General features: G+C 45.8%; 1 protein-coding gene across 2 annotated transcripts; it reads left to right on the plus strand.

The window, feature by feature from the left end:
- Positions 1-7,304: 7,304 nt before the first annotated feature.
- On the plus strand, positions 7,305-19,245 carry Snrpc (U1 small nuclear ribonucleoprotein C). Of its 2 annotated transcripts, none has more exons than XM_030249614.1 (6): positions 7,305-7,482; positions 7,741-7,783; positions 9,547-9,655; positions 12,460-12,549; positions 15,230-15,334; positions 18,915-19,245. In XM_030249614.1, exons 3-6 carry the CDS (start codon positions 9,619-9,621, stop codon positions 19,037-19,039), a joined length of 357 nt encoding a protein of 118 aa, XP_030105474.1. In that variant the 5' UTR covers positions 7,305-7,482; positions 7,741-7,783; positions 9,547-9,618; the 3' UTR covers positions 19,040-19,245. The 2 variants fall into 2 exon arrangements, with proteins under 2 accessions (XP_030105474.1, NP_035562.1); NM_011432.2 differs by having other exon boundaries at positions 7,364-7,446.
- The last annotated feature ends 832 nt before the right edge of the window (positions 19,246-20,077 follow it).

A 20,077-nucleotide genomic window follows, 5' to 3' on the forward strand; every position in this document is an offset into this window, starting at 1 on the left:
AGCCATTTTCCTACACTTCATTCCATGTGACAGCTCACAAGGCCATTTTCTTTTTATCCCATCACAAATTAATTTTTCTTCATTTTATCCTTTTTTTTTTGATGCAGAGTTCCATGTAGTTCAGGATGGCCTCCACCTTGCCATATAGCTAAGGGTGACTTTGAACTTCTGACCCTCTTGTCATAGCTTCCCAAGTCCTGTGAGTACAGACATCGCCTTGAAATGCTTTTTACTGGGGCTTGAACCTTGGACCTCGCACAGTCTTATCTATTTTCTTCTGGGCTTCTGTTTTGGGGAGGGCATGGATGTCACTATCAATTAATTATTGGGAGATAGCAGGTGAGTTTCCCACGTTTCAGGAAATCCAGGGTTCAGCTTACCTGGAAAGCACTCGTTAAGCCCTGCCGTGGGAACGCTGCCTCTGTAATCCTGGTACCTTCCCTGCCGGGTAATTACCCTTGAGTTTGCTTCAGATCTTCACATAATTGGAAGAATGCTTTGCACACTCCTGTGCCTAGGCTCTTTCATCTAGTGTGTTTACAATTCATTCATGAACGCTGTGTGCCATGGCCCACCCTTGTGAAGCCAGCATTTGGGAGATGGAGGACGGAGATCAGGAATAATTGAGGCCACTTTGGACTAGCCAGGAAGCCTGAGGCCAGCCTAGGTTACATGAGACCCTATCTCAAAAATGAATTCATCTTAGCCAGGTGGTGCTGGTGAATGATTTTAATTCCAGCACCCAGGAAGCAGAGGCAGAGAGGCAGAGAGGCAGAAGCAGATGGATCTCTGAGTTCAAGACCAACCTGGTCTCCAGTCTCCAGAGCAAGTGCCAGGATAGCTAGGGCTACACAGAGAAAATCAGTCTCAAAAATCAAAACAGCAGCAAACAGACAACCCCCAACCCCATAACAAAACTGGGGTGCTGGTGAGGAGTTTTTGTTCTCCCACGGGGATAAAAGTCCTGGTTGTTTTTAGTTTGGTGACATGAGAAAGTATCTTGGAATGATTTTAGGCAGGTCCTTATATGGACAGTGTTTCTGTTTCTCTTGGGTGGCTTGGGAATGGAATACTGGGGCCATGGATTCTGTGTTCATGGGGTGGGAAACTGCCCGGTGCTTTCCCAGGTGCCTGTGGTAATATTCACACTGGTGTACAGACAGGAACTCCTCACCTCCTCAGACACTTTAAAAACATATACATTCATTTTTTAATTTTAAAGAGCTACTTGTAATTTTTATGTATATCCAAGTAGACCTATGTGAGATCATTCAGGTAGGTACCCTGTGAATCCAGAAACGGATGTCGGATCCCTGGAATTGAGTTCCAGTGCGTACGGGCCACCTGCTGTGGGTGCTGGGAACTGATCCTGCCCTCTGCAAGGGCAACCAGTGCTCTTTAAGCACTGAACATCTCTCTATCCCTTTAAGTTAAAAAGAAAAATATGTGTATTTGTGTGAGGGTCAAGGGATGGTCTGTGGTCTGGCGTTCTCAAGCTTGTGAGTTCCAGGGTCATCAGGCTATTGGTGCAAGTGCCTTTACCCATTGAGTCATCTTTCTGGGCGAGAAAACAGTTTGAGCTCCTCCCCGCCCCCTACTTTTAGTCTTATTGTGCAGTTCAGGCTGTCTTTGAACCTGCATAGGCCCTCCCTCCCACCCCCACCCCTGCTTTCCTCTAGGGTGTTGGGATTATGGGTATGTGCCACTGTACCTGGTATCTAAACATCTTACATTTCATTTTATCTTGGAAGTATGAGCATAAGAGTGCCACTGTGTTTCTGTGGAGGTCAGAAGACCACATGTCCTTTTCCCTGTCTACTGTGTGGGTCTAGGGAGTCAAACTCATGTTGTGCTTATTGGAGAATGTGTGCCCTACATGCTGATCAAACAGCCCTGGTGGTCTCCTTTTCTTTTTTTAAAAAAGACAGTATCTTACCTTATATCCCAAGGTGACCTGTAACTCACTATGTAGACCAATCAGGGCAATCCTCCTGCCTCAGACTCCCAAGTGGTGGAATTACATGGGTTGAATATGCTTGGTCCAAGGAGTGGCACTATTGGAAGGTCTGGCCCTGTTGGAGTAAGTGTGCCACTATGGACCTAGGCTTTAAGAGCCTTATCCTAGCTGCCTGGAAGCCAGTATTCTGCTAACAGCCTTCAGATGAAGATGTAGAACTCTCAGCTTTTCCTGCACCATGCCTGTCTTGGATGCTGCCATGCTCCTGCCTTGATAAATGGGCTGAACCAAGGAACCTGTAAGCCAGCCCCAATTTACTGTTGTCCGTTATAAGACTTGCACTGGTCATGGTGTCTGTTCACAGCAGTAAAACCCTAACTAAGACACCAGGTGTGAGCCATTGGACCTGTCTGCATTTCTTAGGTCTAAAAGTTAGCACCTGCCTTCCCCAACAAAATAAGCCTCATGTGTCATCCCTGGAGCCTGGATTACAGTTGCTGGAGCATCCAAGACTCACTTACAATGTATGTCCACACAGCAAAGCAGCCCTGCCGGTTCTCACATGGCAAAATTTAGTAGTGGTACTGGAGGGAGTTCAAGGGGCTAGCCTGGGAGACATGCTCTGCTGAACAGTGAGGTAACCATATGAAGCAGCTTGGATGGTGCATCCACTCAGTGGTCTCCCAGTAATGACCAGGACATGTGGCTCACCTCTTCCCACCAGGGAAGATCTTCTTCCCTATTAAATTGTCTCTTAAAATTATTTTGGGGGCTGGAGAGATGGCTCAGTGGTTAAGAGCACCAACTGCTCTTCCGAAGGTCCTGAGTTCAAATCACAGCAACCACATGGTGGCTCACAACCATCCGTAATGAGATCTGACACCCTCTTCTGGTGTGTCTGAAGACAGCTATAGTGTACTTAGATATAATAATAAATAAATCTTTAAAAAGAATTATTTTGAAGCCGGACTGTGGTGGCGCACCCCTTTAATCCCAGCACTTGGGAGGCAGAGGCAGGCAGATTTCTGAGTTCGAGGCCAGCCTGGTCTACAGAGTGAGTTCCAGGACAGCCAGGGCTACACAGAGAAAACCTGTCCGGAAACAAAAACCAAAAAAAAATTTTTTTTTGATCTGTAATTTATGTTTTTGTGTAGGTGTCTGTGCATATCTGTGTGTATACCAGTGACTGTCCCTGTGTGAGTTTAGACTTGAAGTCAACCTTGTGTCATTTCTTGGAGTCCTCCACGTAGGTTTATTGAGACAGGGTCTCTCACTTTGGCCTGGGCTCACTGCTTCCTTTAGACTGGCTAGCCAATAGGATCTGCCTGTGCCCACCTCTTCCATACTGGAATGCTGTGTGCCTTTTGGGTGGGTGACAGGGACAGCTCAGATTGTCACGTTTGCATGGCAAGCACTTGACCACCGTGACCCACAGTCCCTGATCCTGTTTCTTTGAGACAGGATCATACTCTGGAGCCAAGGCTGGTCTTGAACCCAAGCAGTGCATGTTATGTTATCTTTGAACTTGTAGTCCTCTGGCTTTAGGAACTTCCCAGGGATGAAGCACCGCTCATGTATATTTTAGGGCCATGATCGTGTCTGTGAGGAAAGGCAGTTTACCTGAGGCTACACCTTGGTACTTTCCAGGACTTCCCTGAGACAGCAAGGCTCCCCAACCACAGCAAAGGCATCCTGAGGCTACTGATACAGTATACTGTATGGTATACTGCGGAAGGTTCTCCATATACCAGCCGTGGGTTCCACAGACTCTGGCTATCTGAGCCCAAGGAATGACTTTATCGCTTAATAACTTTGCAGTTTTTTTTTCCCAAGTTATGTCACCTCTGTGGTGCTCAATTTGGTTATCAGTAAAAAGCTTTCAAAGTCCTATTCCATCAGATAACAAGAAAACTCCTACTCTGATACAGTGTTTAATAGCTGGTAGTTTCTTTTTGTTTCCCTGTCCATCCTTTTCACACTCAGGTTATTGCTGGAGTGTTACACCATACAAAGGCTGCTCATATTCCTGTCTTACCTTATAGCAGGGCATCATTGAGTTAGACTGAAAACCATCCCGTGCTTAGAATGTAAAAGGAGACACTCCATCAGCGAGCAATAACGTCTCGCCAGTTGAGCGTTACTCAACCCAGCCCCCAAACCTGCTCTTCTGTCTTGGCCATTTGTTCCTGACTGACTTCCTCCTGAGGTCAAAGCCTGTTGCTCTAATAGCTTTAGACTAATAAAGAGGTTCAAAGGACAGCAGATTCTCCAGGGCCCGGGACTTCAGTCTTTTTCTATTCTTATCTGTAAACTCTTCGTTTACTAGGATGAAGGCAAAACATTCACAGAACTAATGGATCATTTTCCTTCTTACCTCCCAAAGATAGTGTCTGCTGCCACCTAGGAGTCCCCGAAATGGCAAGGAAATTGTGGCACTAGCATTTTCTTTTATCTCCATGTATGTTTGTGCACACATGTACCAAGTGCCCTCACCCCATTAGAAGGTTTCGGATCTCCTGGCACTGGAGTTACAGGCTGTTTTTAATCTACCCTATGACGGCTGGGAATTAGACCTTGGTTGTCTGAAAAAGCTGCCAGCACCCGTAACCACTGGCCCATCTCTCTCAGTTCTTTATTTCCGCTTCTTGGGACAGTTTCAGGATGTAACTTCCACCTCTGGTTGACCTGGATGTGCTATGTAAACCAGGCTGGTCACAAAGTTGAGGCAATCCTCCTGTTTCTGCCCCTCTGTCCCAAGTGCCGGGATTACAGGTGTGTTGCCACACCAGGCGCTACACTCTGTAACTTTAGTATTAGGGGAGGGTTTAGGAGGCTGAGGGAAGGACTAGGCTTTGTTGTTTTGTTTTGCAAACAGATTCTCACTACATAGCCCTAGCTGTCTTGGAACTTGCTCTGGAACTCACAAAGATCCACCTGACTCTCCCTCCCAGGTGCTGGGATTAAAGGTGTGCATCGCTGTTGCCTGGCTAGGTCTAGGTTATTTTATTGTAATTTATGTATTTATTTATTTATTTTGGTTTTTCGAGACAGGGTTTCTCTGTATAGCTCTGGCTGTCCTGGGACTCACTTTGTAGACCAGGCTGGCCTCGAACTCAGAAATCTGCCTGCCTCTTGCCTCCTGAGTGCTGGGATTAAAGGTGTGCGCCACTGTAGTGGCTATTCCTGGTTGTCAACTTGACTATATTTGGAATGAACTACAATCCGGAATTGGAAGGCTCACCAGTGACCCTTATCTGGAGGCTTGGAGATCCTTATCAGGATCTTGGTATGGAGATCTTGAGCCATAGTGGCTATGGATTCCAGAAGATTCAATCTCCGAGTTTAAGGAACACACCTTTAATCTGGGCTACACCTTTTCATCTGGGATTAAGGGTGTGGTGGAACACAACTTTAATCTGGGCTACACCTTCTGCTGGAGACAATATAAGGACATTGGAAGAAGGGAGTTGAGCTCTTGCTCCTTTGCCTGCTTGCTGCGTGAGACTGAGTAACTGCTAGATCCTTGGACTTCCATTCACAGCTGCGACTGAACCATTGTTGGGAATTGGGCTGCCGACTGTAAGTCATCAATAAATTCCTTTACTATCTAGAGACTGTCCATAAGTTCTGTGACTCTAGAGAACCCTGACTAATACAGCCACCACGCCCGGCTTTAATTTATTTTTTGAGACAGGGTTTGTCTGTGTATTCCTGATTGTTCTGGACCTCACTCTGTACATCAGCCTGACCTCAATCAGAGATCTGCCTGCCTCTGCCTCCTGAGTGCTACGATTAACCACCCCGCCAAAGGTCTAGGTTATTTAAGGAACTAATAAGGACCAAAGTTATCTGAAGGTGACAATGAAAATCACTGCTTTCAAGTGATATCACATTTGAATTGAATTTTGCAAACCAGCCTAGGGATAGTAACTTTTCTGACTCTCTCTCTCTCTCTCTCTCTCTCTCTCTCCCTGCCCCCCCAAGTGTGTGTGTGTGTGTGTGTGTGTGTGTGAGAGAGAGAGAGAGAGAGAGAGACAGCAGTATGACTCCTCCCTCCTCTCTCATTCTTTGGAGTTCAAGTTAAAAGGCAATCCACTTTGTTTGAGAGAACAGACTCTAAGTTTGACCTGTTAGTTGGCAATGTACTGCTAACAACGTCTATAGAATCACTACCATTTATGGTGGCCTAAGTGCATAGACCTTTCGCTAAATGCCCTATGAGCTTTACATTTAAATTTTTTTTATATTTTGTTTTATTTTAGACAAGGTTTCCCTGTGTAGCCCTGGCTGTCCTGGAACTCACTCTGTAGACCAGGCTGGCCTTGAACTCAGAAATCTGCCTGCCTCTGCCTCCCAAGTGCTGGGATTAAAGGCGTGCGCCACCACTGCCCGGCTTAAATTCATTTTTGTATTATTGTATGTATATGGGTGTTTAGTTTGTAAGTGCACCATGTATGTGCCTAGTGCTGGGAGTGGATTAAAAAAGATCCATCAGACACCCTGAGACTTGAGCTGCAGACAGGTGGGAGTCACCACGGGGGAGTGTTGGTGATCGAACTTAGATTGTTCCAAGAGCAACAAATGCTTAATCGCTACACCAATTCTCCAGCTACTTTCCAGCATTTTTACATTTGATTCTTCCTTAAACTGCACAAGTTATTACCTTTACTTTTCAGATAAGGAAACTGAAGCTCAGAGAGAGTAAATTGCACAGCTAGGAAGGAAGCAGGGAGACAGGGTTTAAAACTTGAGACCCGCCCCACTCACCCAGGAGTGTGTCCCTACAATTCACGTCTGTCTTAATTGCTCAAATACAATGATCAATTTCTCAGTGATCGTCTTCTACATTTTCTTTGTCTTCCTTGATGTTCAGCTGCGCTCTTCCCCGCTTCATTTCCCCAGCATAGGACTTTGATCCCTCAGCCACTGATCGATTTCAGCTTACTGCTAATCAGGTCTTGGAGAATGAGAACTTTTACCTGATTTGGTTCTGCCTTTTTCACTTCTCATTTACAGAAGAGCTGGGTACATACTAGAGCAGTGGTCGTGACACCTTTTGCGGGTCGAACAACCCGTTCACAGGTTTCTCCTAAGACCATCAGAAAACACCGATAATTTGCATTACTAGTCATACGAGTGGCAAAATTACAGTTATGAAATAGCGACAAGAATAATTTCTGGTTGGGGGGGTCACCACAATTTGAGAAGCTGGATTAATGATTCGCAGCGTAGGAACTGCTGACTCAGGGTTTTGGAACCTTTTGTTGATAGTACTAAATTACGCACTTCCTAGACGGAGTAACTAATCCTGAATAAGTGAGCGCGGATTGAACCTCAGAGGCACCCACAGCATCCGTAGGGCAGAGGCCGGAAGCGGAAGTCCTACCCCTCCTGTCTGCATCCTTTGCTCGCGTCGGCGCAGCCTGTGTGCGTCAGTTCCTGGCGGCGGGGATCGGGGTAGCCAACGGCTTGTGGAGCATCATGCCCAAGTGAGTGTGGCCCTGGGAGCAAGCGGACTTGCGGTGGTCAGTTGGGTCCTGGTGAAGGTGCAGGGCGGCGGCCTCGGGTTCTGGACGTTCCGAGGGGAAGGCGAGCCCCTCCGAGGGATGGCGGGTGGAGACCCAGGCTCTCCGGCCATCCTGGCAGAGTGGGCGCGGACCCTCGCTCAGAAGCCTCGCATTCTGTCAGGACGCTTTGTTTGACTTACAATCCGAGGAAGTTGGGTTTTGGGTCTGTTTGTTTGGACAGCTGTTAATTGCTGACGTTTTCTTTTGTCATTTCAGGTTTTATTGTGACTACTGTGATACGTATCTTACCCACGATTCTGTAAGTGGCGGGTCTTTTTTATAATCCTAAAACGCCTTGTATGCAAAATTCTTTTTCTTTAGGTCCAGGTGTGTGCATTACAGTCTCCTGGAAATTTTATGACAACCTTTCTTAGAAAGTAATTAGGAAGCGGGTGTTTTTTCCCACCCTTTTTGTGAGGTCTTTGCAATTTGAAGGTATTTGCAGAATGATAAAACTTTAAGCAAGCTTGAAGATGGAAAGCATTTGCGTATACAGAAACTGCATGTACCTGTAATGTCAATACTTGAGAGGCTGAGCCAGGAAGATGGCAAATTCCAGGTCAGTTAAGGATACATATTGAGACCTTGTCAAAATAACTCGCCCCACCCTCCAAAAAAAGCCCAACAAAACAAAAAACAAACAAACCAGGAGTGTGTTCCTACAAACTTGCAGATTTGATTATGTCACATTATTCAAATGCCTGGTTAAAATGGAAAGAAATGTCTTAGTGTACAGCTCCATTCTCAGCTCCTGTGAGAACCTCATTAACTATTGATCATCAGGAGGAATAACTGAGATATGTGATTAGTGTTGCCCCGTGTGTAGCAGCCACAAGGCCCAGCAACAAAGTTAGGGCCTGGCGCCTGTCTTCCTAGTACACTGAGATGGAGCATTGCTGTGAGTTTAAGGCTATGGTGGGAGACCCTACCTCAAAAAAAAGCAAATCAAAACAACCTTTAGCAACAACAAAATTTGGTTTTTATGGTTTTAATAGTTTTAAATAATCTATTTATCTGCCCCCCCCCCCCCCAATCTCCTGAGGAAACAAGACAGATCTTCTGGAATAATTTGTAAACCAGGCTGACTTCGAACTCACAGAGAGCTGCTTGCTTTCTGCCTTCTGAGTGCACGGAGTAAAGTTATGTGCCACCACTTCCTTGGCTTATTTATTTTTGGAAAGGGTTTCATTATGTAGCCCTGGGTGGCCTAGAACTTATGTAGAACAGGCTGTCCTGCTGCCTCCATGCCTGGGATTCAAGGCCTGCATCACTCCGACCAGCCTATAGTACTGTATTCTCCTAATAGTGTGGCTTAAATATATTTAAGCTGCTGTTTTCCCATGAGAAACATGAGGACGCTGGGCGTGGTGGCGCACGCCTTTAATCCCAGCACTTGGGAGGCAGAGGCAGACGGATTTCTGAGTTCGAGGCCAGCCTGGTCTACAAAGTGAGTTCCAGGACAGCCAGGGCTATACAGAGAAACCCTGTCTCGAAAAACCAAAAAAAAAAAAAAAAAAAGAGAAACATGAGGACATTGAAATAGTACCAGGATTCAGATCAGCCATACGCATGCTTTTTCTTAAAGTAGCAAACTGTTTTAGATTTGTAAATATGGAGTCTTTATAATACTAAAAAGTCTTTATAATACTAAAAGTCATTGTAGACAGAAGCCATAGACAGTAAATAAATGAAGCTGCCAGGCAGATGTATAACCCAGTTGGTAGAGCACATGCCTAAACTACAGAAGCTCTGAGTTCTGTTCCTGGTACTGAGTAGTGAGGGAGGCCAAGAGGCAAGGATCTATGTGTCTGCCAGTGCTCAAAAGCAAATGTTTGATGGGTAGGCCCCAGTATGCTGGCCTCTGGGATAGTTTGTAAGTCCAGGAAAGATGTGTACTGAAGGCAGTGTATAAAAGGTATTTCAGTGTCTTAGCTAGGCTTCCCACCCAGAGGCAAAGCGGGAAACCTTTTTAGTTTGGTGATTTTTTTTCTCTGTGTTGGCCATGACCTTTCTGTTTTCCAGCCATCTGTGAGGAAGACACACTGCAGTGGTCGGAAACACAAAGAGAATGTGAAAGACTATTATCAGAAATGGATGGAAGAGCAGGCCCAGAGCCTGATTGACAAGACAAGTACGTCTCACAGCGTGGTCTTGGTGGGGTAGAGCATCTCACTCTGTGGTGGGCTTGGAGGGGGGGCAGAGAAGATGGAGCTGCCTAGGATTTTCCTGTTACTGTCAAGATTGTGTAACACATCTATGGGACCCTGTCTTTGAAAAATTGTGAACCACAATGTTGAGAGTTTTCCATGATGATTGGAGAAGGTAGAGATGCCTTTGAGAGACTTTATTTTGGGTTTCATGTTTGTAACTCTGGCAAAGAGAATTAGTCAGGTGAAACCTGATTGTTCAGAACAGTCCAATGTGTTCTGGGCCACTGCTGGACCTTTTTATTCATAGGAACCTTTTGTGTTTTGGTCTCAAACCCTGGCAAGACTTTGCATTTACTTTAAATTACAGGGGTATATTTAGAACATGGCCTTTTCTGAAATTCATTTACTTTCATGTGGCACAGGAGGGCCTCCAACTTGCTAGGTGTGGAGGAGGATGGTTTGAATTCTAGATCCTCCTGTCTTAGCTTCTCAAGTCCTAGCATTACAGACACGGGCCTTTTTTTTTTTTTTTTTTTTTTGGAGACAGGGTTTGTTTTGTTTCGTTTAGATAGTTGGTATTTTTTTTTTTTTTGTTCTCCTATGTGTGGTGTCTGCCAATGCATGTGCCTGTGGATCAGAGAAGGTGCCCGGTCTTACTCTGTCACTCTGTGTTGGAGAGAGTATCTCAGGTGTAGCCCAGGCTGGCCATGAACTCGGAAAACACTGCCTGCTTCTGCTCCTGAGTGCTGGAACTAAAGGCAATTGTCATTAGGCCTGCCTGGCTCCACTCTTACCACTTCTGGCCTTATTCCCTTGGGACAGAGTCTTTTTTTGAACCTGAAGCTGGCCATTTCAGCTGGCTGCCCGGCCGGTGAGCTGAGATGCTCTTTTTTCTGCTCTTCTGTACTGGAATTCCAGGCGTGCGTGGGCGCGTGGCTATGCCTAGTTGTCATTTGGGTTGCAGGGATTTGAACCCTGGTTCCCATGCTTGAGCAGGAGCTCTCATGCACTGAGCAGTCTCTCCACTCTTGTTGAGGCATTTCACAGATTCTGGCAATCATTTTGTCTGAGATTCGAGATGATAAGTTCAATAATGCCACAGACCTGGCTAAGCTGCTCCTCTGAGTTCTGGATGGGCTTTTGGAGTAGGGATGGCAGACTGTGAGGAATTTGCTGTGCTGTCCATAGTTACGTGGACATAGTTACGTGGAGCTCACTGTTCCCTCTGCACTCTTCACTCTACTTAGGATGTGGACAGTGCTCTCCTTCTTCTCCTTCTCCCCTTCCTTCTTTCTCTCTCTTTTTTTTTTTTTTTTTTTTCGAGATAGGGTTTCTCTGTGTAGCCCTGGCTGTCCTGGAACTCACTCTGTAGACCAGGCTGGCCTCGACCTCAGAAATCTGCCTGCCTCTGCCTCCCGAGTGCTGGGATTAAAGGCGTGTACCACCATGCCCGGCCCTTCTTTTTTTTTTTTTTTTTTTAAGATGTATTTATTTCACATGTGTAAATACACTTGCTGTCTTCAGACACACCAGAAGAAGGCATTGGATCACATTATAGATGCTTGTGAGCCACTATGTGGTTGATGGGAATTGAACTCAGGACCTCTGGCAGAGCAGCCAGTACCCTTAACCGCTGAGCCATCTCTCCAGCCTCAGACAGTGCTCTTCTAAGTGGAAAAGTCCTACATAGAGAGGAGCCCTGGAAGGGCCAGGTCTAGTCATGGTCTGGCCGCCATTGCCTTAGTGGATGGAGTGAGGAGGTCACAGGAGTTGGGAACTGGGTTCCTGAGAATGGGGTTTGTTTGTTTATTTATTCAGGGGATTTTGGGTTTTGAGTTTTTAAGTCCAGGTCTTGCTCTATAGTTCAGGCTAACTTTGAACTCCCCAGCCTCCTGGCACCAGCTTCCCAGTGCTGGAGTGACCTGCTTTGGCCAGTGTAGTGATGATGTGACTGTTCTCAAGTCATGCATGGATAATGCTCGTTTTCTTCTGTTCTCACTTTTGCCTCATGTGGTCCAAGGTAAAGGCTAATCATGGTAGTCCTTTATTAGGATGTCCCCTTCAGCGCTGCCTCTTGCTTTCAATTTTGTTTGTTTGTTTTGTTTTGTTTTTGAGACAGGGTTTCTCTGTGTAGCCCTGGCTGTCCTGGAACTCACTTTGTAGACCAGGCTGGCCTCAAACTCAGAAATTCGCCTGCCTCTGCCTCCCGAGTTCTGGGATTAAAGGTGTGCACCACCACGCCTGGCTGCTTTCAAATTTTGTTTCTTCCTCATCTCCTGGTTCAGTGCATTTGTTTCAGGTAAACAAGGGACATATATTGTTTTTATTCGGGAAAGGGGACACATGTTTTAAAGCCTGACCTTTGGGCATGGATTGTACCTTTAACAAATAGAACTAATGGCTTAAATTGGTTATAAACTAATTTTTCTTAAATGCAAAGACGTCTCACTACATGGCTAAGTTGGTCTCAAGCCCCTGTGTTCAAATCCTCCAGCAGCATCTCAAGTTCTGGGGCCAGAGGTGTGCGCCACACCATGCCTGCTCTTCAAAGTGGGAAGTACAGATACCTATTGCATGATTACGTTATAAGACCACTTCTAGGTAACCTTCATTCAGGAAATCGTTAGTGTAAAAATCCAGTATCTCAAAATGCAGTGCCGTGTGTAGTACCTTTAGAATACTTGGTAGAGTGAAGTAAATGTAGGTAGGTTTCTAAGCGAGAGGCAGTTATGTTCGTAAGTGAGGTGCTCATTCTAACGCATCATCTTTGTTTCCTTACCTTAAGCGGCTGCATTTCAACAAGGGAAGATCCCTCCTGCTCCGTTCTCTGCTCCTCCGCCTGCAGGGGCCATGATCCCACCTCCCCCCAGTCTCCGTAAGTTTCAAACGTTAAATGTCAAGGTGCGCGGCTGCTCAGGTTAGACCTCGATCAGATCACCAGCTTGGCGCATTGTTGGCTTCCAAACCTTGGTGACTGGCTAGGTAGTCACCAATTGAAAAACACAACTGTATAAACCGCATAATTTCCTCTGTTGTGTGGTTGTAAAAGGGGCACGTTTTTTTGTTTCGTTTTTGATTTTTTAAGTTCCTGGCTGTCCTAGATCGTGTCTGTAGGCCAAGGTGGCCTAGAACTCAAAAAGATCTACCTACCTCTGTCTCCCAAGTAGTGGAACTAAAGGTGTGTGCCACCATGCCCCATTGTGTGTGTGTGTGTGTGTGTGTGTACGTATGTGTGTGTGTGTACGTATGTGTGTGTGTGTACGTGTGCCTGCTGTGCTGTTGGAATTCAGAGGACACTGAGGACTGAGGATCTGATGGGGAGGACAGGTTATTAGGCTAGGGGACAGGCTGCTAATGTCCTCCTCGCTCACTGAGACGTCCTGCTGCCCTTTAGTTTTCCAGACATTTGCTCCCTGGGATCCTGGGTGTGATGCTGGCTCGGCAGCTTCCTCAGTACGAGAGTTAGAGCTGCGTGCCGTGCCTTGCAACTGAAACTGCTCTACAGACCATCGCCACAGCTTTTCATTGTAGAATTCTAAAATAGTTTTTGGGTTTTTTGTTTGTTTTTGTTTTTATTTTTCAAGACAGAATTTCTCTGTGTAGCCTTGGCTATCCTGGAACTTACTCTGTAGAGTACTATCCTTGAACTCAAAGATCTGCCTCTGCCTCCGCCTCCCAAGTGCTGGGACTACAGTCCCCTGCATCACTACACCTGACTGGTAACGTCTCAGTGTATAGCATAGACCGTTGTGAAACTCAGTAGTCTTTCTGCCCTAGCCTCCCAAGGGCTAGGCTTGCCACAGTGCCTGCCTTAGGGCTAACATTGAGTGTCAGTGTCTTTTTCTGTGACTTCCCAGGTACAGAGAGCTCAGAAGGAATCTGAGATAAACAAATCATGGATAGATATACTGAACAAGTTATGTTCTTCATTGTATAAATACAGCACTGGAAGACCTAAGTAGCTGTAAACTCAGTCTTTTCCAATTTCTGAGTTACCTAACCTTATGAAAGGTGAGCATTGGATAGCAGAGAGTGGAGTGCATCACGAGCCTCTTCTCTCTGGGAAGCCTGCTCTTGTAGTGGACAGGGAACGATCTGTACAAGGTCATTGTCCTTTGGGTCTCCTAGATGGTTCAAATTGGAATTGGTTTGAAACCCAAGCTAAGTCTTGTAATGGTGGGTGTGGACAAAGAACCCGGCTGCTTTACAAACTGTCCCCTGATGTCCATCGGACCCTCTGTGGCTTATGCGATTCCTAGGCTACGTGTGCCTCCTCTCCTTACCCTCTGTTTCAGTGTCTTAGGCTAGACTAGGTCCACTTACATAATGTGTCCCTATCCCAAACAGCAACACAATCAAACACATTTTGGAGAATCTTTAAGTTTTTATCTGATTTTATGTGTGAGTGTTTTGCCTTCATATATGTGTGTATACTGTGTGTGCCTGGTGCCAGGAAATGGCATTAGATCCCCTGGAACTAGGTGCCAGGCAGTGGTGGCACATACCTTTAATCCCTTCCTCTGGGGAAGCAGAGGCAGGTGGATCTCTTAGTTCAAGGCCAGTCTGATCTACAGAGTGAGTTCCAGGACAGCCAGGGCTACACAGGGAAACCCTGTCTCGAAAAACAAAACAAGTCCCCTGGAGCTTGAGTTAGATGGTTGTAAGCCACCATGTGGATGCTGGGAATTGAACCTAGGACCTCTGGAAGAGCAGTCAGTGCTCTTAACTGCTGAGCCATTATTCTAGTCCCTGATATTTTTGTTTGTTTCGTTTTGTTTATTTTCAAGGTGATTTTTTCTCAATTTCACACCAGTAAATATTTTTACAAGGTAAATGTCCTGGAGATTGAGCCCAGGGACCTGTACAAGCCAAGCACATGCTCTACCACTGAGCTGTACACTGAGCCCAGAATGGTTTCTTCCTTTTTTTTTTTTTAATGATTTATTTATTATTATATGTAAGTATACTGTAACTGTCTTCAGAAGCACCAAAGAGAGCATCAGATCTCTCTCGTTGTGAGCCATCATGTGGTTGCTGGGATTTAAACTCAGGAATTTCAGAAGTCTTAACCGCCGCTCTTAACCACTGCGCCATCTCTCCAGCCCCCAGAATGGTTTAAAATGTAAGGACTCTTTTTATTTTTGTATAACCAGGTTTGTTATTTCCTTGTTTATTAGAGACATGGTTTCCTCTGTGAAGTGATGGCTGTCTTGGACATTGCTAAATGCACCATGACATGTTACAGTTGTGAATCTACTGTTAGAATAAGAAACTGAGCCAGGCATGGTGGCGCACGCCTTTAATCCCAGCACTTGGGAGGAGAGGCAGGCGGATTTCTGAGTTCGAGGCCAGCCTGGTCTACAAAGTGAGTTCCAGGACAGCCAGGGCTATACAGAGAAACCCTGTCTTGAAAAACAAAAAACAAACAAAAAAAAGAATAAGAAACTGTAGGCAATTTATTGTTTAAGTGTTTGATCCAGTTATGAGCCTCTTAGTTCCACCAAGTACATGTCAGCACGTAAAAGCTCTAACCACATCTTCTTTGTGTATTGTAGCGGGCCCTCCTCGGCCTGGCATGATGCCTGCCCCCCACATGGGAGGCCCTCCCATGATGCCAATGATGGGCCCCCCTCCGCCCGGAATGATGCCCGTGGGACCAGGTAAGTCGGAACGTGTCACAGCTCAGTGTGCACTGTTAGGTCTGCATGCAGGGATGTCCTCTGTTGAGTCATTATTGTAAGTATTGTAATGTTGAGTTTCATCAATTTAATGATAAGGATTTGGTTTGTGCCACTGACAGCAGCATGGGCCTGCCTCCCCTCCTGCCTTTCCTTCCCTTGGTCTGACTTCTGGCTCCTTTGATGTGGAGGAGCTTGCTGCGTCTTTCGGGTAAAGCAAAGGTAGTTTCTGTCTTGATTTGTTGCAGAACTGCCTCCTGTTCTACTCTCAGATTTACTCTCAGAGATTAACTGTACCTAACCAGTAAAATAGAAACCATTGGCTTTCTAGGTCTTTTCTTTTTTCTGCTTTGGAGACAGGGCCTCCTTTTGACCTTTGCTGTCCTGAATTGTCTATATAAAACAGGCTGTCCTTAGTCTACAGATCCCCCTGCCTCTGCCTCCCTCTGCTGGTATTGAACATGTGTGCCACCATGCCCAGAATTCTTTGGGCAGGTCTTGGTGCTGGTTCTTTCCTGCCACCTGTGAGTGGAAGGCCCTGTGTGGCATGTGAGCTCTGCTGGGGCCGAGCCAGCTTCTCCTTACCATGATACCCAGGCAGCAGCTCTGTTTTCTGGTGATGGAAGTCTCACTGTGTATCTTTGGCTAGTCTTGAACTCACAAGACATCAGCCTGCTTCTCCTCCCAGGGCTTACCTCAGCTTGAGTTTGAGTTTCCTTGAAGTGGTTGGAGACTGCAGAGTGATCTAGCTCCAGTGGTCTTCTCTGCAGGGGAAGGGATCTAGCCCTGAGCCTTTGAGCTGCCTCCCAGGACTCTGATGGTGTTTCTGCCACACTGCTGAGCATGTGAGCGTCTGTCTAGCTGCATCAACTTCTCAGAAGTGTTATTGGTTACAGTATAGTTAAATTAACTTGTAATAAAAAAGGCAGACATAACTACATTTGGAACTAGATGAGTGGTGGTACCTTCAACTAAAGAAACAAGGTGCAAAAGTTCAGCCAGGAGTGTTAATCAGGGGCCTTTGTGGGGATTAATTAGCGTTTGTTAAATTACACACTGCCATGGTTTGGGTTTTATTCCTGTGAAGAGACACCATGACTATGGCAACTTTGTATATAATTGGCCATAGCTTGAGCATAGGAGACCTCAACACCCCACCCCAACCAGGCCATGCCTCAAAGTAGTGCCACTTCCTCTAGGCCAAGTGTTCAAACACAGGAGTCTGTGGAGGCCATTCCTATTCAACCCCCACACTGGCTTATGAGCTCAAGATATAGCCAGGTGATATAGATGGAGACAGAATCTCACTGTGTAATCCAGGCTGGCCTGGAACTCATGGAGATCCACTTGTCTCAGCCTCCCAAATGCTGGAATTAAAGGAATGTGTTACTGTGACCATCTTCTCTAAGGCAGTGTCACCAAATAAAATATTTAGTGAGTTTAAAGATGTTGGGAACCAGGAATAGGTGACCCATAGAAAGAAGTGTGGCAGCTGTGTTGTGGTGGCCTGTGCCTCTTCCTGAGTGACATAGCTGCTCACAAGGAAACTTGTTTGAGGCACTGTAGGCAGCACAAGCAGACCCTATTTTTTGTTTTGTTTGAGATAGGGTTTCTCTGTGTAGCCTTGGCTGTCCTGGAACTCACTTTGTAGACCAGGCTGGCCTCAGAAATCCACCTGCCTCTGCCTCCCAAGTGCTGGGATTAAAGGTGTGTGCCACCATGCCCAGCAATCAACCAAAAAAATAAATACTGGGGAAATGGAGACTTGTAGGGCTGGCTCTAATGGGGGTGTGCCTGTTGAAGCTGGGTCTGAGGACGTGGGGCTGTCACACAGACTTTTACTACCCTGTGTACAGTCTGAGACTGTGGTAAAGGTAAAAGGAGAAAGGAAACTCAGACTTGTATACGAAATCTCAGTATTGGAAAATCTGAAGTAAATCTACTGTGCAGAGAAAAGAGAACAAAAATTCAGGTGCCCAGTTGTTAGTGTGTTATATGGACACAGCTACATACAGATCACCAGTGTGGACCTGGCTGTTCACTTTAGAGGACAGTATTCCATTGCTGCCCTTGACACTGGTTCCTGTAGCTTCTGGACCTACTGTAGCTTATATTTACCTATATTTACATACATTCACATATATTTATCTGTGTGTGCTCGGTGTTTACCTGATAGAGCTCTCACTATAGCATTTGACCTCCTGTGGTGGGGCAAGGGAATGTTGGATTTAGGAAAAGAGTTTTACTCTTATAACCTAGGAAAGTCTTGAACTCAGGAACTCTCTGTCCCCTTAGGGTATTGGCATTATAGGCTTGCACCCCACATCCAACTTTGAATATGGTTATATTTTGAGTTATTTATACCACAAGCCTTTAATCAGAATTCAACACTTTAGTAACCATGATGTATTTGTACTTTCTGTGCACCCTGCCCCTGACTGATTTTTATTTCCCCTTTTGAGATAAAGGCTCATGTATAAGCCTGGCTGGCCTGAGCTTATTAAGTAACCAATCTGGCCTCATACTTGCTACAGTCCTCTAACTTGCTACAGTCCTCTTGCCTCCGTTGCCTAAGTGCTGAATTACAGGGGTGTGCCACTATGCTTGAAGGAATTGATATTTATAAAGAATTCACATAGCATAACGACAATGAGCATCCCTGCTCCTGCCATCGGGTTGTTTGCCCTGGGTCTGCTTGTTGCTCCCCTACCCTCTGGTTGCTCTATTCCCTCCCAACATAAGGCTCTGGCTGGTTCATTGTTGACACACACATGCAAAGTTGAGTAATAGTTTCTAACCTGCATTTAGAAAATGAAACTCGTTGTATCCCGTTTTCCATAATGCCTGTTCCTTTTGTGACTTGTGCTGATGGTTACCTGGGCCTGATCATTTCCCTGTAATTCCCAGTATGACTCCCAGCAGGCCAGGCATGGGAGTGCACGCCTTAAATCTCAGCACTCTGGGGGCAGAAGTAGGTGGATCTCTGTGTTGAGGCCAGCCTGGTTTACAGAACCAGTTACAGGATAGCCAGGGCTTTATAATAGAGAGATCTATTCCAAACAAAAACAACAGCAACAACAGAAAACAAAACAAAACAAAACAACAAAACCCACAGCCAGAACTAACCAAACAGAAACTGAGCAAGCAGAGCTGGTGTGCCTGTTGCCGTGTGAGCACTGCTCTATTTATAGCCCTGTTGTCATCAGGCCAGGGTCCCTGAGCTTCCTGTGCTGACCTTTTCTCTGTGTTGGAGCCCGTTTTAAGGAACTTAACTTTTTTTTTTGTCAAGTGTGTCATTCCAGGTCCACTTTGTAGTTTGTCATGTGTTGTCACCGTCCTCCCCATTCCCCCCAAAAAAACCCAAACAAACAGAGTTTCCCTGTGTATAGCCCTGGCTGTCCTGGAACTTACTCTGTAGACAAGGCTGGCCCAGAATGCAAAGATTTTGTGTTGAGTATTGGGACTAAAGGACCCCCCCCCCCCTTTTTAGGTTTAATGGACGTCCCGTCTGCTGTCACCTGAATGTTGTTTCTCACTCCTTTCCCTTTGTTCTGTTCTGCAGCTCCTGGGATGAGACCACCCATGGGAGGCCACATGCCCATGATGCCCGGACCTCCCATGATGAGACCTCCTGCCCGCCCTATGATGGTGCCCACCCGGCCTGGCATGACCCGGCCAGACAGATAAGAGCAGAAGCGCTCTTGATGGTTTTGTATTTCTTGTTCTGTTCCACCAGGAGCTCTTGGTGCTGAGCCCGAGTGTTTACTAGATGCATGGAAAGGAAACTTCCCTTCCTAACTGAATATTTTTGGAGGGAGAAATAATACAAAAAAGTGCAGTTTTCACTTATATTGTGAAATGTGAAAATAAAGTCATCAGCTCTTTTAGTTAAAGCGTGTCCCTGTCCCTTGCATCTCCTGTGTGTGTTAGGAGGGGTTGAAGCCAGCTGTGCTCTGCCAGCTGTGTGTTAGCAGTGGTGTCAGTCCTCTGCTCTCCTGTCTTGTCTTTGGAAATGTTTTCTTTTGGATTATCAGATTTCTTGAGAAAAATTCTCAGGATTTTTTTTTTTTTTTTTTTTTTGTTCTTTTTGGGATATATTTTTGTTGTAGCCCTGGCTATCCTTGAACTCTATGTAGAGCAGGCTGGCCTTGAATTCAGAGGTCTGCCTGCCTCTGCCTCCTGGATGCTGGGATTAAAGGCCTGAGCCACCACTCCCTGGCTTTCCATGTTTAGCTTTTGAGACAGAGTTTTCAAGTGGCCTAAGATGACCTTTGGCTGTTATGGAAGATGAAGTTGATGTCATCATATTTGTCTGGATCTATATAAAGCCAGACTAAGCCTTAGTGCTAGGATTATGGGCATGCAGTGTCATGCCTGACTGGCATATCAAATGTTAAAATTTTCATTTTATATGGTGGTGTCACATACCTCTAATCCCAGCACTCAGGAAACAGAGGCAGGTGAATCTCTGAGTTTGAGACCAGCCTAGTCTATAGAGTGAGATCCAGGACAGCCAGGGCTACACAGAGAAACCCTGTCTCAAAACAACAAGCCTTATATTTTATTTTATTTTTTATTATTACATTAATTTGTATATGTGTGTTTGTGAATGTGTAGGTCAGAAGACAACTTGTGAGAGCCTTATGTCCCCACGATTGAGCTCTGATTACTAGCCATGCCTGTAAATACCCACTTTAGCTATTTACTCCTCTTTCAAATCCCCTT

Source organism: Mus musculus, chromosome 17 (genome assembly GCF_000001635.26).
Source record: "Mus musculus strain C57BL/6J chromosome 17, GRCm38.p6 C57BL/6J".
Lineage (NCBI taxonomy): Eukaryota > Metazoa > Chordata > Mammalia > Rodentia > Muridae > Mus > Mus musculus.